This window comes from Mizuhopecten yessoensis, unplaced genomic scaffold, assembly GCF_002113885.1.
Source record: "Mizuhopecten yessoensis strain PY_sf001 unplaced genomic scaffold, ASM211388v2 scaffold9399, whole genome shotgun sequence".
Taxonomy (NCBI): Eukaryota; Metazoa; Mollusca; class Bivalvia; order Pectinida; family Pectinidae; genus Mizuhopecten; species Mizuhopecten yessoensis.
The window spans coordinates 819,518-835,872 of record NW_018408028.1 but is presented as its reverse complement, the minus strand read 5'-3'; the positions used below and the strand labels follow the sequence as shown (position 1 = coordinate 835,872).

The 16,355-nt window shown below is 37.3% G+C and overlaps 1 protein-coding gene across 2 annotated transcripts in view; it reads left to right on the top strand.

The window, feature by feature from the left end:
• Nucleotides 1-16,355, top strand: part of LOC110458003 (arf-GAP with SH3 domain, ANK repeat and PH domain-containing protein 2-like) — a 79,294-nt gene that overhangs the window by 57,454 nt on the left and 5,485 nt on the right. Inside the window, exons 9-23 of one of the 2 annotated variants that reach the window (XM_021509524.1) lie at nt 160-319; nt 2,968-3,150; nt 3,811-3,858; nt 4,137-4,188; nt 4,470-4,518; nt 5,941-6,110; nt 6,481-6,614; nt 7,635-7,723; nt 8,174-8,354; nt 9,112-9,203; nt 9,856-10,042; nt 10,719-10,787; nt 11,457-11,504; nt 11,917-12,064; nt 12,562-12,609. In XM_021509524.1, coding sequence (XP_021365199.1) covers nt 160-319; nt 2,968-3,150; nt 3,811-3,858; nt 4,137-4,188; nt 4,470-4,518; nt 5,941-6,110; nt 6,481-6,614; nt 7,635-7,723; nt 8,174-8,354; nt 9,112-9,203; nt 9,856-10,042; nt 10,719-10,787; nt 11,457-11,504; nt 11,917-12,064; nt 12,562-12,609 — 1,658 coding nt within the window. The remainder of the gene's footprint in view (nt 1-159; nt 320-2,967; nt 3,151-3,810; nt 3,859-4,136; nt 4,189-4,469; nt 4,519-5,940; nt 6,111-6,480; nt 6,615-7,634; nt 7,724-8,173; nt 8,355-9,111; nt 9,204-9,855; nt 10,043-10,718; nt 10,788-11,456; nt 11,505-11,916; nt 12,065-12,561; nt 12,610-16,355) is intronic. The other variant, XM_021509525.1, reaches the window with a different exon arrangement.

The following is a 16,355-nucleotide window of genomic DNA, read 5'->3' as shown; positions in this document are numbered from 1 at the left end:
TACAAACGTGTATTTTCTGTCCTATTACAAACGTGTATTTTCTGTCCTATTACAAACGTGTATTTTCTGTCCTATTACAAACGTGTATTTTCTGTCCTAATACAAACATGTGTATTTTCTGTCCTTTTTCTGTCCTAATACAAACATGTTTATTTTCAGGTTTTATCAGGAAGGCCTCAAAACAATCAACCATTTCCAGTCGTTTATAGAAAATCTTGTGATCCAGCTAAACCAGATAAAACAGCAACAGAACAAGGAACGACAACAACTGATCGACCTCCGCGACTCCCTCAAGGAAACTATGACATCGTATAAAGAGGTGTGCTCACCCTCACTATCACTACTAATCCTACCTGAAGATTAAAATCCTAACTAAAAGGAAAACCCTGACCCCCCCCCCCCCCAAAAAAAAACCCCACCCTATCAAGGACCAATGACCTTAAAACCTCTCCTATCCAAAATCTTTTAGCTCACCTGGCCCAAAGGGCCAAGTGAGCTTATGCTGTGGTGCGGTGTCCGTTGTCCGTCCTTCATCAACTTTTTACTTTAAACAACTTCTTCTGAATAACCAAGAAGCCTAGGGGGTTAATAAATGGCCAGTAGCATGCTGGGATAAAGGACTACCAAGTTTGTTCAAATAAATGACTTTGACCTATACTCAAGGTCACATGGGTCAAATATGATAAACCTTTTAAACAACTTCTTCTTAATAACCAAAAGACAGAGGATGTTGATATTTTGCAAATTACATGCTAGGATGAAAGGCGACCAAGTTTGTTCAAATGACAGGGGCCAAATAAAAAACCTATGCGGCTTGTTCTAATTGATAACCTTAACTCATTTGCCAGGTAACACCTTGGGCAAATGTTTTGAAACTTTTAAAATGCTTCCTGTAAATACCTTTAAATGACCTATTCTCAATAGTGTGAAATTAATACCAGGTGAGCGATGCAGGCCCATTGGGCCTGTTGTTAAGATTTACTTTGATTTTAGCATACTACAGTCATTATACATATTATTTATCTGTCTTCCCTGTGGCATCAAATGTAGGAAATCGTAACATATTTACTAAGGAATGTGATATACATCATCAGTAATTACTACTAAGGACCATTACACCCCCCGACACCATATCCTTTATCCTGGATCAACTAATACGGGTATCAACTGGTAGGCAACAATCTTATTTATCTCCGTAAACCACTCATCCTTACTCCTTGATTAACTTACAATATAGTGATTGACCCATACCAGTATTAACTGACCCCATGTACCATAAGATTGCAGCTTGTACACCTAACATGTATATAATGCCCCCATATCACATTCCTCCTCTATTATCAGTTGTCCGACTAACATACCTGTACAGTGTACTAATATTTGTGATGTATTTGTTCCTACAAGCATTCCCATAACCGGATCTCCATAGCAGGCTGGGTAACTGTTCACCGACTGTTGTTACATGTTGTCGTTCTACACCAAACATGGATACATATAGTGCTAATCAAACATCATAGTTATAAACATTTGTCATTTTCCTATTTATCCTGATTTGCTCATAACCCCTCCAATCAAAAACTGATTGTGATGTTAGTTTTTGTTCCCATGATGTCATTGTGTTGTTTCTGTCCACACTCGATCTGTCATACCTATTGGGATGACAGGAAATCATACCCTAGCAGGTCACAGAGAAATCCTGAACTGGTAAAAGGGAGACAATTCAGGGAATAATGGGAGAATATGAACTTGGTTTGTTCGTTTATTTGGCCTCATGAAAATTAATTGTGATGTATCAAATACCTTCCTACAGGTATTTGCATTAACCCTTTCACCTCTATGTAACTTTAGTAGACTCTACAATGCTTTGATATGGATGAGTCCATTATGGTGAAATCAGTGTTCTAATCAGGTTTATTTTAAGAAACAGTGGGTGGAATGTTCACACATTATTATGATGCCCTTAAAGTTAGGTATTGGTAAGGTCTGATCTCACTACCGGGGGTATAGAAATACAAAGAAATATCACCAGAGGTTGAATTAAGGAGTTTGACTTGATAGGGTTACTGATCCTACTCTTGGTAAACAAGAGGCTATGTGCAGAAACAGGGTGTTCTTTGAGTGCCAATTTATATCTCCTGAGGTTAGGATAAACTTGGTGTAACATAAACCATCTTGAAGTATGATATCCATGTTTGGTGTATGGTGAAAAGGAGTTAGTCTTGACCTAGCATTATGAAATTTTCTCAATAATAAATTGATGTCGTTTTAGATACACAACCCTGTGATAAAGAAGCAATACCTGCTCCATGCAAGTTAACAGAACTGATGTCTTTTGATTCACTATTCCTGTTTTATTCATCCGAGGAGTAAGAACTCCTATAAAACCATTATATGGACTGCTGGGGTCAAGACTAACAATCTGCTTTAAGCTGGGTGTTGTACTGTACACTGAGTGTTGATAAACTGAGCCCTTCAGGGTTTGCATGACCAGTGGTGATGGCTGAAACGGGAATTTCTGTGTCTGTTTGCTTAATGTACTTAGCTTTCTGTTTACTTTCTGTATCGTATTCCCTCCTGAAAAACAAACATAATCTTTGTTTTCTAATTACACTGTATGTGACAAACATATAGATATGTAGTTTTTATTGCCCCTGATAGACAAACATACCAATATTCTGTATAGACTTGTTGTTGTCCCCAGCTCTGTAAAGAAGTCTAGGATGTGCCTGTTTCTTAAAATTGCATTTAATTCTATCACTGGTTTCACCACTTGTAAGGAGAAATATCAATCCATCATCTACAAACAATATTTGTCAATGTTCTTATTGATTTCTGGCAGTCTACATTTGTAATTTTTCCTTGATTTATTCACTGTTGATGATAGGAAAGATAACTCTGTTATGTAAATGTGTTATATGCATATCTGATCTTTTGTATGAATTTTAATTAAAAATTGAATTCTGACAGCCGACATCAGCCACCAGCAAACCACACACAGGTTATAGCCTGCACCAGCTCCAGGGGAACAAGGCACACGGCTGTGTACGGGACGGCTACCTGCTCAAGAAAAGTGAGGGGCGCATCAAAAAAGTCTGGCAGAAACGCAAATGTATCATTACAGGTGGACTCATGTTCATCAGCCACTCCGACGTAAGTATATAGTGATCACATGATTATAATCCTCCAATCATGTGTAAGTATACAGATCATTTGATAATAGTCGACCAATCATGTGTAAGTATACAGATCATGTGATAATAATCCACCAATCAGGAGTAAGTATACAGATCATGTGATTATAGTCGACCAATCATGTGTAAGTGTACAGATCACGTGATTATAGTCCACCAATCATTTGTAAGTATACAAATCATGTTATTATAATCCACCAATCGGAAGTAAGTATACAGATCATGTGATTATAGTCGAACAATCATGTGTAAGTATACAGATCATGTGATTATAATCCACCAATCATGTGTAAGTATACAGATCATGTGATTATAGTCGACCAATCATGTGTTAGTATACAGATCATGTGATTATACTTCACCAATGATATGTAAGCATCCAGGTTGTATTATCATCCTCAATGTGCAAGTGTAACTGGTCACATGATTATTATATACCAATTAGGAGCAATCTATTCAAACTTCAACCTAAAGAAAGATTACATTCCAAAGAAAACTACATTTATTTGAATCTCAAAGTTATATAGAAAGTTCAGTGGGTTTTTTTTGAGATTATAAATGTCGAAATAACTTTAGGAATGTCTCACATGTAACAAATCAATTTGTCTTTTCATTCCAGGAAAGCAAAGACCCGGTGAAACTGAATCTGCTTACTTGCCAAGTCAAGGTAGCTACCATCATTAAATTCCACAATACTGACTTCAAAAGATGAATGTTAAGAAATATAACGACTGAATTGTTCATTCCTGTTAAAGTATCCAAATGATTTGATGGATATATCTAGTGTTGTATTTCTACTTATATTAATTTATCTCAACACCTGTAGTATGTTTTACACTATCCACCCCTGTAGTTCGACTATTACCTGTATAATTCTTACCTGTACAATTGTCATCTGCGCATGATTGATTTTAACAATTTTGAATTGGTTCTTTTTGCTAACAGCTAGTCCCAGACGACTTGGTGAAAAGGTGTTTTGATCTAGTCTCAAGCTCAAGTGAGTAAAAACCAATGGATAATCATAATCAACTTTTTGAATGAAAGATTAACGCACATAAGTCATATGAAGATGAATGTCTATGGCAACACTACCGGAAAAAAAAGAGTTGTGAGAAAAGAAATAGATATAAAATATTTCAATGCTGGCAGCGGCCAGACCAATGTTGATTTCTTTAATTTCCACCTGGCAGAAAACCCATAATTCTAATTAATTGTATAATGTTATACATCTGCAGTGTATGAAAGTTGTCAGAATTGATCCATATTTGTATGTCACAGATAACAGAACATACCACTTCCAGGCTGACGATGATAAGAACATGGAAGAGTAAGTAAACAAACTGGTTTAGTAAAACAATAATTTCTCTATTTGAGCTCATCACTTACTTTAAGGGAAAGAAAGCTTATGTTTTTGTGTGGTGTCTGTTTTCCATGCCTCGGCCATCTACCAACTTTTCATTTAGAAGATCACTAGTAAAGAACAGTTGAATTGATTTGACAAAATTTGGTGTTAGGCATCCCTGGGCCAAGGGGAGTTAATATTGTATAAATGAAGTACATGATACCCCTTGGGTACATAGGGTGGGCAGAACAGAGACGGTATTATTATCTGTATACCCTGCTGTCTGAATTGATTGGAGAATCCTGTAAGGTCCCACACATCCCTCCCTGGATTGACCTTTTAGAGGAATGTTAGTCTAGTGGTAGAACACTGATATGGTTTCATGACTGAAGGGTTGGGGATTTGGGACCTGTCATGGCCCCATGTTGTATTTTTGAACAAGATACTTTACTGTGCTTGTTCCAGTCTGCTCAGCTGTAAATGAGTATGTGGTTGGGTAGTGCTAGAATTGTTGAATGCTAGCTGTGAGCGCCGAAATGGCAGCACCGGTTGTATGCTCCCCAGGGAGTTGAGAAAGATATTGGTTCAATAACAACAGATAATGATTTGTGAACTGCTTTGAGACGACCTTGGTTGGAATCGAGCAGTATATAAGACCCTCAAATTGTTATTATCATTCATAAACTGTTGATATTCTTCTTGGAATTTTTGTGTTTATCCTCATCTTTAGCTCGCCTGTTCAGAGAACAGAGATCTATAGCGTTACCCCCGGCTTTAGCGTGAAAATGTGAAAGTTTTACCTGCAAGTTATCTACAAGCTTGTCATTCTTTAAATTTGTGTAGTAGAATGCTGATATTTGGCATGGAGGTTCCTGTGGGGTATAATATTGATGTAGGGAAGTTAAAATTAAAAAATAATTTCATATTTCAATTTTTTTACACTTGTTTTGTACTTAACGTTTTTGGACCACATCAACATTAAAGTTTTAACTGCAAGTTATTGAGAACCTTGTCGGTCATTAAATATGTGTACTATGATGCTGATATTTGGCATGAAGGTTCCTGTGGGGTATACTATTGATCTAGTGAAGTTAAAATTTATAAACAAGAACCTTGTCATTCATTAAATATGTGTACTAGGATGCTGATATTTTGAGGTTCCTATGGGGTAATAAGAAGTGAAGTTAAAATTAAAAACTAAATCTTTTTTTTTACTTTTGACCTGTTTTGAAATTTACGTTTTTTACAAACAAATGTTTAAATAGGATAACATTTTAAACAGGCGAGCATTTGGTGGCTTTGACACCATCTCTGGTTGGTGTAATAAGATTTAACTCTAGAAAACCTGTGTTTCTGTACTTGTTGTCGACCAAGGGAAATAACTCTTGCCCCACTGATGGGTTACAGGTGGATTTCGGTGTTAAACAATGCTAAGGAGGAGGTTCTGATGCAGGCGTTCCAGAGCAATAGCAACACTCCCGCGCTGAACCAGAGTGTACGGGAACTAACAGCCAGTATTATAGACCGAGTACGTCGGTTACCAGGCAACAACGTCTGCTGCGACTGTAGTGCACCAGGTACGATATACATAAAGCACCGATACCCAACACTGGTCTTGATTTCGAAACGGGGGAACACATTTAAGAGGACTGGGGGGATAAACAGAAAAGTTGTTTTCTGAAAGCTTATTTTTAAAAATTTGCAGTGACAATATTATAAAAAGAATATTCTGGAATTTATTTCAGAACTCAAAGTGTCCAGATGAACAGGATTCTACTAAGGATCAAGTACTTCCTTCGATTTATTAACTTTTGATGGCTCCCTAAATTATTTGAATTAAAAAAATTCAAGCAATGACATAATAGTATAATTTGCCATTATGCCATGAGCTTAAAACTATATTACTTCAAAGAAATAAAGAGAATTTTGCTGAACTTTTCTTTTTAGATCCTGAATGGTTATCCACAAACCTGGGTGTGCTGATTTGTCTGGAGTGCTGTGGTATCCACAGACAACTAGGTGTACATATTTCTAGGACCCAGAGTCTAGTTATAGATGAGCTGGGTACCTCACAGTTACTGGTAAGTCATGGACAACTAGGTGTACATATATCTAGGACCCAGAGTCTAGTTATAGATGGGTACCTCACAGTTACTGGTAAGTCATGTATAACTAGGTGTCCATATATCTAGGACCCTGAGTCTAGTTATAGATGACCTGGGTACCTCACAGTTACTGGAAAGTCACAGATAACTAGGTGCACATATATCTAGGACCCAGAGTCTAGTTATAGATGAGCTGGGTACCTCACAGTTACTGGTAAGTCATGGACAACTAGGTGTAGATATATCTAGGACCCAGAGTCTAGTTATAGATGAGCTGGGTACCTCACAGTTACTGGTAAGTCACAGATAACTAGGTGCACATATATCTAGGACTCAGAGTCTAGTTATAGACGGGTACCTCACAGTTACTGGTAAGTCACAGATAACTAGGTGCACATATATCTAGGACTCAGAGTCTAGTTATAGATGGGCTGGGTACCTGACAGTTACTGGTAAGTCATGGACAACTAGGTGTACATATATGTAGGACCCAGAGTGTAGTTATAGACGGGCAGCTCACAGTTACTGGTAAGTCATGTATAACTAGGTGTACATATATCCAGGACCCAGAGTCTAGTTATAGATGAGCTGGGGACCTGACAGTTACTGGTAAGTCATGGATAACTAGATGTACATATATGTAGGACCCAGAGTGTAGTTATAGACGGGTACCTCACAGTTACTGGTAAGTCATGGACAACTAGGTGTACATATATCTAGGACCCTGAGTCTAGTTATAGATGACCTGGGTACCTCACAGTAACTGGTAAGTCATGTATAACTAGGTGTACTTATATCTAGGACCCTGAGTCTAGTTATAGACGGGTACCTCACAGTGACCAGTGAGTGATTAACTTTGAAAAAAAGTATTAAAAATTGCAAAATGAAATGGATCTTTTCCTTTAGAGTTTAACTTAAACTTTCTGTCTATACCATATTTTGTTCTGTGATATGATTATACTAATTGTTTTATTAGTGTTTGTCTTTTTGTTACAGATAGCTAGAGTGGTTGGAAACGGGTATTTTAATGACATACTAGAGGCCAAGTTAGATCCTTCAACTAAACCAACATTATCTAGTCCAATGTAAGTATTAACTTATCTGCTAAACCAATATCTCGTCATTTTAAACATCATTATGTAGTCCAGTATAACAAGATTTACAAACGTTCATAAACAAATGGGCCCACAGAAGAAAAAGTCTAAAAGGTATCATTCATTAATATTTAGCTCTCCTGCCCGAAGGGCTAGTGAGCTTGTTGTCCGTCATCCGTCACTTTTCCTTTAAACGACTTCTGAAAAATGAACATGCCTACAGTCATGATATTTGTGTGATAGCTTAATTGGTAATAGCCCAACAAAGTTTGAGAACGAAAATGACCTCAACCTACTTTCAAGGTCAAATATGTCAAACACTTCAAATGACTTCTCCTAACTGCTTGAATATCCAGGTGAGCGATACAGGCCCTCTGGGCCTCTTGTTTTTATTAACACTGGCAATTTTCAAAATTATTTCACAAAATTGATTTTTTTCAGGGATGAGAGACTTAATTTCATAAAGTCCAAATACGAGGAGCACAAATACGCAATAATCACATGTACATACAAGGAGGACCTCAAACAGGACCTGAAACAGGCGATACTGACACACGACATTAACGCCCTGCTCCAGGTGTATGCCGAGGGATTGGATCTGATGGCCAATCTACCCGACTGTGTGAGTATTCCCTGTTTATATATTACTGCAGCATTTTTGAGACAATGTTATTTTTTGTCTCGCCTTCATGAAGTCGCGGAAGCGAGACTAAGGTGTTGCTTTTCTGGCGACGGCGGCGTCAACAATGCGTTTAAGTTTGTTTCTATGAAAATTTGAGTGCTACACAAACCAAGCTTAGCATGTGCATTGATGGTCAAAGTGGGGCACAGGTGAGACAGATGGCTTGTCTGATTTTCATCTTGGTATGATGAATCAGCGGATCAACAATCTAGATACCTTGATAGTTTGTTATGTTTACTTAATATTCCATAACAATTTGTTATAATATTCGTCCCTAGTTCATTCACGAATATGTAATTACATAATCGTTTATAAAAATCGTATACAGAATCACAGTAGAGTACATGACACTACATGCTATTGTGCCTAATTCAGTGACATAGTTATTTTAATATGGGTTTAATGTCTTATTGAATCCAGTAGTTTATTTGCTTATGTTCGGAGACAAAAAAATAATACATATTTTATAAGAGAGACAAAAGTAAGGAGGGGGCTTAATTGCAGGCACCCACCCTGTTCCCAGGACATTTGCAAAAGTGGGGAGGGGCTTAGTTGCGCGTGGGGTCTTATTTTCGGTCAAACACTGTAATCGGCATGACTGGGCCTTTCTAGAAAGAATGTGACTCAGTATTTCTAGCCCAGTAACACTAGCGGTGGTGGTTTTTGTACGTGGTAAAACTGTATGAATGTGTTTCAGGAGAACGGTGAGACAGCCTTACACCTGGCCATTGAGGAAGAGGAGGGCTATCCACCTCATATTGTAGACTTTATCATCCAGAACTCCTCGCCGTAAGTCATTGCTGTATGACCAATGTGCGATATGATTGACTTGTTTGTCAACTAAGTTATAAATCGAAACAAGAGATGACCAGACATCAAATGGAGAGTCTCGGCAAATTTTATCCAGTTTACATGTTTCGGCCCACAGAAATTGTCTATAACTGTTCATAGCGGGCTGAAACATGTAATCTGGATTAAGTTTGCCAAGGCTCCCCATTTAATGTTGTTTTGGCATCTCTTCTTTTGAATTTCAATTACTCTTATGACCAAACTTGATAATTCCATTTAGGAATTCATCAATATGGGTACACAGACCTTCACTAAATCTTCACTCACGGACATTGGATCTCATACTCCCTGGTATAAGTTACAAATCAGTTCTATGTCCATTACGTTATAAACAACTTGAATGATTACTATACAGCTACAAGTACCAGGTAACCTGTATGGCCATTTATCTATTAATCCCTCGTACATCAATTAAACTATAAACCACTTCTTATATGTTCACTTAACTCATTTACCCCTACATATTTAAACTGGACTTTCCCAGTTTTTGATTTGATAAGGTTCAAACATGGCTATAGGGGTGAATGGATTAACTATTAGTAATAGTCATTATATATCTACAAAGCTATAAGCTATACTTGTTGGTTTACAGAAACAGCCTGACCACAAAGACGTCGGATGGTAATACTGTATTACACACGTGTGCCCTTGGCAACAAATCCGAGTGTATGAAACTGCTGCTGAGAACTAAACCAGAACTGGCTAACATTGAAAATGCTGATGGCAAAACTGCTCTGGATATTGCCCAGGAGAACGACTTTCAACTCTGTACTGATCTGGTAGGTCAATCATACATACACTCAATACACCGATGTACAGCAGTCCGACACTGCGCCTAATTCCAACAGTGATTGGATATCTTCTTTCTCTGCCATTAACTTGTTTGAACTATATCTTAGAAACTACCGTTCAGATTTAATGAAACTTCGCATGAGTATTGGAGGGCATGCATATACTATTATGTACAAGAAGCCTTTTATTTTGTAATTGCCCATCTAAGATGGCCGCTGTGACCTCTGATAGGTCTTAATTCAGATCTTGTGTAATTTTCACTCAAATTTGGTAAATCTGTGTATTATGACACCGTGAACAGCACACTGACCTTAGGTTTCATCTTTTACAACTTTTGGGGGACTGCCTTTACAGTCAGAACTTTTTCTCCTGATAAAACTCAAACCCAAAGATATTTCGTGGACTCAACAAGTTCTACTTGCTTTTATAGGCCTAAGGTGAATATTTGTGCATGTTTTATGGGTTAATGTTTACACACAATTTGGTTTATGTAAACTTTTCTGGTACATTTGCACTTGAATCGGTTAAATTGTTCCTGTATTTGCTGTACTGACATTTGCAGTTCCACTGTAATCCAGGATATAGGTCAGACTGTTGGAATAAAGACATATGATCATATTGTCCTAACAATTTAACGTTTGGGTTTATTTTTGTTATTTTCAGTTAAAAGCTGCAATTCAAGGAAGAAAGGATGTTTTTGAGAATGTCAACATAGATTGGGACCTTATGTCAGTAAGTATAGATCGCTGTAAGAGGCTGACCAATCAGAGAGACTGATAGAATGGCAAACCAACTGATTTGTCCAATGAGAATACAGATAACAGAAATGGAATGGCAATACCTTAACTCTTTGTGTTGGGTGCTTGAGGTGAATCTTAAACAGCGTAGACAAATCGTGACATGTGTAGTAAAAAACAAACCTACAGATACTGAAAAGTGCTGGTATTGAGGTCTGTTGAAGAGAACTGGTAAATAGGTATCCTGGAAACGTTCTAGAATTTGCAATTGTTCCATATTCCCTGAAAAGTACTGGAATATCAACGGTCACCATTACTATAAATATGAAAAAAGGTTTCCATTCAGTAGTTTCTGTGCGTGGATAGTGCAAACATTCTACATTGCTTCCATACATATAGTGCTCCTTGGAATTGCTTTTTAGGTGTGAAGTGCAGAGCGCTACATTCTGCACCAAATATAACAATCAAACCATGTCATCCCTCAGTTTCGACACTGTTTGAGGTGATTAAGATTGATCAGGGATACCTTGTTATATGGATATTGATTTGCAATGAGCATCAATCTGAAAACATCTTAACAATGATATGCATGATTTATTTTGTTTCCAGGACATTTGTTTAAAAAACCCTAAGGTAGTTAACAGTGCTTCATTCCCTATTACAGGAGGAGCCGTACTATCCAGAACACTTCGACAGTGACGACGATTTAGAGGTGGGTATAAGGGTCAGAGGTCTAGGCTTGAATTAGAGGTCATTTTAAGGGTCAGAGGTCATTATCTCAATTAAGCGTGTTAGAAAAATTAGAGGCCAATGACTAAATTAGAGGTCATTATAAAGGTCAGAGGTCAGTATCTGAATTAGAGGTCATTATATGGATAAGAAGTCATTGTCTCAGTTAAACATCATTATAAGAATAAGTGGAATGACTTATTAGAGGTCATTATAAGGGTCAGAGGTCAGTTTCAATGGGGGAATATGGTAATTGTATTCTATTTACATGTTATTGTATTTCTGTCATCAAACGTCCTTTGAAAAGGAAGTGGTATTTTAAAGTGATATCATTTATTAATGTCATTTTTAAGTTCAAGAGAAACATTGAAATATCATAATCTGCTTAAATACAGAATACTCCAGAGAGAAAGCAGAGGTCAAGGCCTCCGAGTCTGATAACTGGGCTGTCTGACCCCCAGGGGAGTCAGAATGATCTTTCAGGAAATAGAGGTCCGTCTGCGGGACCTGGATCTGTCCCATATACCTATAGCAAGCCAAAGAGTAAGTACTTCTTGATGTCCTTCAAGCTGTTCGTAAAACATTGGCCCTGTGGCAAGGAATGGAATGACAAGCAGATACTGCTGAGACAATACTTCAGTTCGCTTTGTGTAAAAAGAAATTGAAAGATTTTCACAGGAAATGTCTTCTTCCTCTCCAGAACGTCCCTTTCTAAATTTCTTCTGTTGACTATATCATTTTCTATAAAAAACAAAATCTATTTTGGATCGTGTGAAACATTAATCAGTTTAGTATGACATGAAGCTAAAATTGATGTCGATATCTACTTTAACAGCTGTTTACTGTAACAAGTTTTACTTGGCCTTTTAACAGTTAATTTAAGAATGGTTTATTGAATCTTATGACAATTTACATGGAATTTGGTAAAAATTGGATTGCTTTTGTATCACTGATATTGATAATTGATCTACAATAGTTTTACAGACTATAGGCGTTATAGAAAAATAATAATTATTCCAGTATCATTTTGCTACTTATAGAGTTTGTAAATCAGCCGGGCAGTAAGCTTCGTAACAGTGTGCGGGGTTGTAAGTAACGAATCCTACCCGCATGACTGTCGTAAAATAATGTAATGGATTATCTCCCCTGAATGTCCTGTGCTTTGTATAGAATGTTGACAATAATCCATTCACCCCTAAAGTCACATTTGAACCTTACCAAATCAATGACTGGGAAAGTCCAGTTTAAATATGTAGGGGTGAATGGGTTAAGTATTATGAGCATGATGATGTTGTGATTTTGTTCAGGATTTCCCCTACTTATCTTCAACACCTAAAACCCAAAGCTAGAGTTCCAGATACACCAACACATTAGACATCCCACAAGTTAGAACCACTACATATGGCATGGAATCATTCAGATACACAGCAGCCTACCTTTCGAACAATCTACCAACACATTTAGAACAACAAATAACTTCACTCACCTCAAATCTTTCATATCCTCCTGGAACGGTACACAATGTAAATGTTCAGCCTCAACTCCATCACCCTCACTTCTACACACACTTCTACACACACTTCCTGTCTCAATTTTAAATGTATTTTATCAGATCTGTGCTAATTTATTGACCATATCACATGAACTCTGATGTGTTTTAAAATATGCTAAGTGTATTGTTCTAACTACAATGTGTAAAATGTGTATACATGTATACTGATATTAGCTCGAAATCAGAAGTGTTTTTATCTTATACAGTGTTTGTGTTGCCTAAATGTTAATCTATCAAACTTGTCCAAGTGTGAATGTCTTTGTATGTAACACCTATGTCGGTCATAAGCTCGATGTTATTTGTTTTAAAATGCCCACCGACTTTAAATAAAATGTATCTTATCTTATATCTAACAGTAACTATGTCACCATGAACGGTCCGTTTAGACAGAACCCCTCAGATTATTTTTGTTCTAGAGACCTAACCCCGGTAGTTATTTCCCTTGTATAATTAGTTTAAACTTTATTAATTTGATAAAGGAAACAATAATGAGTCACTAACAATGTACTAGACAACCTCTAAGGTAGTGGCTTTTGAACATCAACCTTATACAGTGGATGGAAGTCTGACTGACATTTGTTCACTGCTTAACATTAATTCAGTTGTCACTGCTTCGGAAAAAGTACTATGGTAGTTTTATTATACTTAAATTAGCAACTCCGACTTTAGTTCATTATGGAATTAGGCAGATAAAATGGCACAACCACAAATTATGCAATACACAATTTTGTAGGACTGTTTAGTGTCTATCTGATTCAGAGATTTGTAGGAGTGTTCAGAGAGGGAAGTTGATACAAAGTTTTGTAGGACTTTCCAGAAACCTTGGCCCATATTTTAATAAGAGGAAGAAAACCTCACACACTCCTGCTTGAAGAAGTGTGTACATTTAAGTACTGAGAAAATACACGTAATGTTTTTGTCATATGCCTCGTTGGAATAAGAATTATGTTTATTAGCGATAATGCTTGGCTATTCAAATCACCCTGCGTCCGTGGTCCATCCGTCATTCTGTCTGTCCTTAAACAATTCCTGTTAGCGCTATATCTCAGGGGATCTTTCTAAAAATTCACATGAAGGTCCCCAATGATCCCTAGTTATGCATATTGGTTTTTGGGACTGATCAGAAAACAAAGATGGCCGACAGCCAGCCATCTTGAATTTGAGAGTTGAAGTTTGTTGGCGCTATTTCTCAGAAAGTACAGGAGGGATCTTTTTCAAACTTCACATGAAGGTTTCCCATGGTCCCTAGTTATATATATAATGTTTTGGAACTGATTACAAAACCAAGATGGCTGACAGCCAGCCATCTTTAATTTGAGAGCTGAAGTTTGTTGGTGCTATTTCTCAGAAAGTACTCGAGGGATCTTTCTCAAATTATGCATGAAGGTTTCCCGTTGTTCTTACTTACGCATTTTGAATTTTGGGAATGATTGGAAAATCCAAGATGGCTGGCAGGTGTTCCTATTGAATATTGCTCAAAAAAATATTTCAGGGATCATTCTCAAATTTGACAAAAGGGTGTTCCTCTTGTTGTTTTTTTTCATACTCAGATTTCTAGCTCCAGAGTTCTGATTTTTTTTTTACATATATCATTTATAATGCTTGGTATGTATGTTTTAGTAGTACGATAACATCATACAGCATCATACAATAAAAATCTTGGTTTACTTAAAGTGTTAGTTTTGTTAACAGCTATGTGATGGTTAGTTTACACATATGCTGTAATAAAAGATAATGTCCTATATCTTCTCTTTACAATATGTTAATTGGTGATATACATTTTTTCTTTGTTTTTTTATGTTTTTTGGGTTTTTTTTTGGTTCTTTGTAAAGCATATCAAATTATTGGACTGATCTGAAAACCAAGATGCGGACAGGCAGACATCTTGTTACAGTTTAAGTTTGTTACCACTATTTCTCAGAATGTACTGGAAGAATCTTTCTCAAATTTGATATGTAGGTTTCCCTTGGTCCTTAGTTGTGCATGTTAAATTTCGAAGTTGATCTAAAGACTGATTAAGATGGCGGACAGGCTAACTGATCAAACAGATAAGAGAAAAGAAGAGAAAAGATCGAACTGACATAGAACATAGAAGATAGTACAATGGTGGGCGCAAATATCCCTCTGGGATCTCTTGTTGCACTCTATGATCAGATTAGCCTTATTTGAACCAGAGAGTTTATGCATGACTGTTTTTTAAATGCTTTCTGTGTATGTTTTTTAAATGCTTTCTGTGTAGTTAAGTTTTGTGAAGATTCTCCCATTTGACCTACCCTTGTGCACAGCATCTTGGCAACCTCCAGGGGTTTGACTCCACTGGAGTGTATCGCATGACTATTTTGTTGTCTACTGAACAGTATATGTGACAAGACTGAAGTAAATGTGTTGTGATGTGATCAATACACCCTATATGTATCTGCCTGAATGCTATCCTGTTTCCCTTTCATTGGCAGCATGACTATACAGAGTAATCTCCCTTGGCATTTTCATTGTTATCTCATCCTGATTAAGGAAAATTAATCACAAGGGTTATGGAGATTCATCAAGAATATTAGTCTTGGCAAGAAAGGATAGAGGAAAATAAAGCAATTGATATTGGTAAACTAATTTCAGCTATCATTTAACTGACATTTTGACAGATTATTCTATTTTCTTTTGTATTTTTGTCCCAAGCCAGGCCCCATTTGAAATGCATTTCCGGTTATAGTGTAATACAATTAGCAGTGTTACATCAGTTAACAAATAAGTCCCCCCTCCCCCAACACAACTCTCCCTTGTTTCAACAAATAAGTCCCCCCCCCCAACACAACTCTCCCTTGTTTCAACAAATAAGTCCCCCCCCAACACAACACAACTCTCCCTTGTTTCAACAAATAAGTCCCCCCCCCAACACAACTCTCCCTTGTTTCAACAAATAAGTCCCCCTCCCCAACACAACACTCCCTTGTTTCAACAAATAAGTCCCCCCCCCCAACACAACTCTCCCTTGTTTCAACAAAGAAGTCCCCCCCAACACAACACAACTCTCCCTTGTTTCAACAAATAAGTCCCCCCCCCCAACACAACTCTCCCTTGTTTCAACAAAGAAGTCCCCCCCAACACAACACAACTCTCCCTTGTTTCAACAAAGAAGTCCCCCCCAACACAACACAACTCTCCCTTGTTTCAACAAATAAGTCCCCCCCCCCCAACACAACACAACACAACACAACACTCCCTTGTTTCAACAAATAAGTCCCCCCAACACAACACAACACAACACAACACTCCCTTGTTTCAACA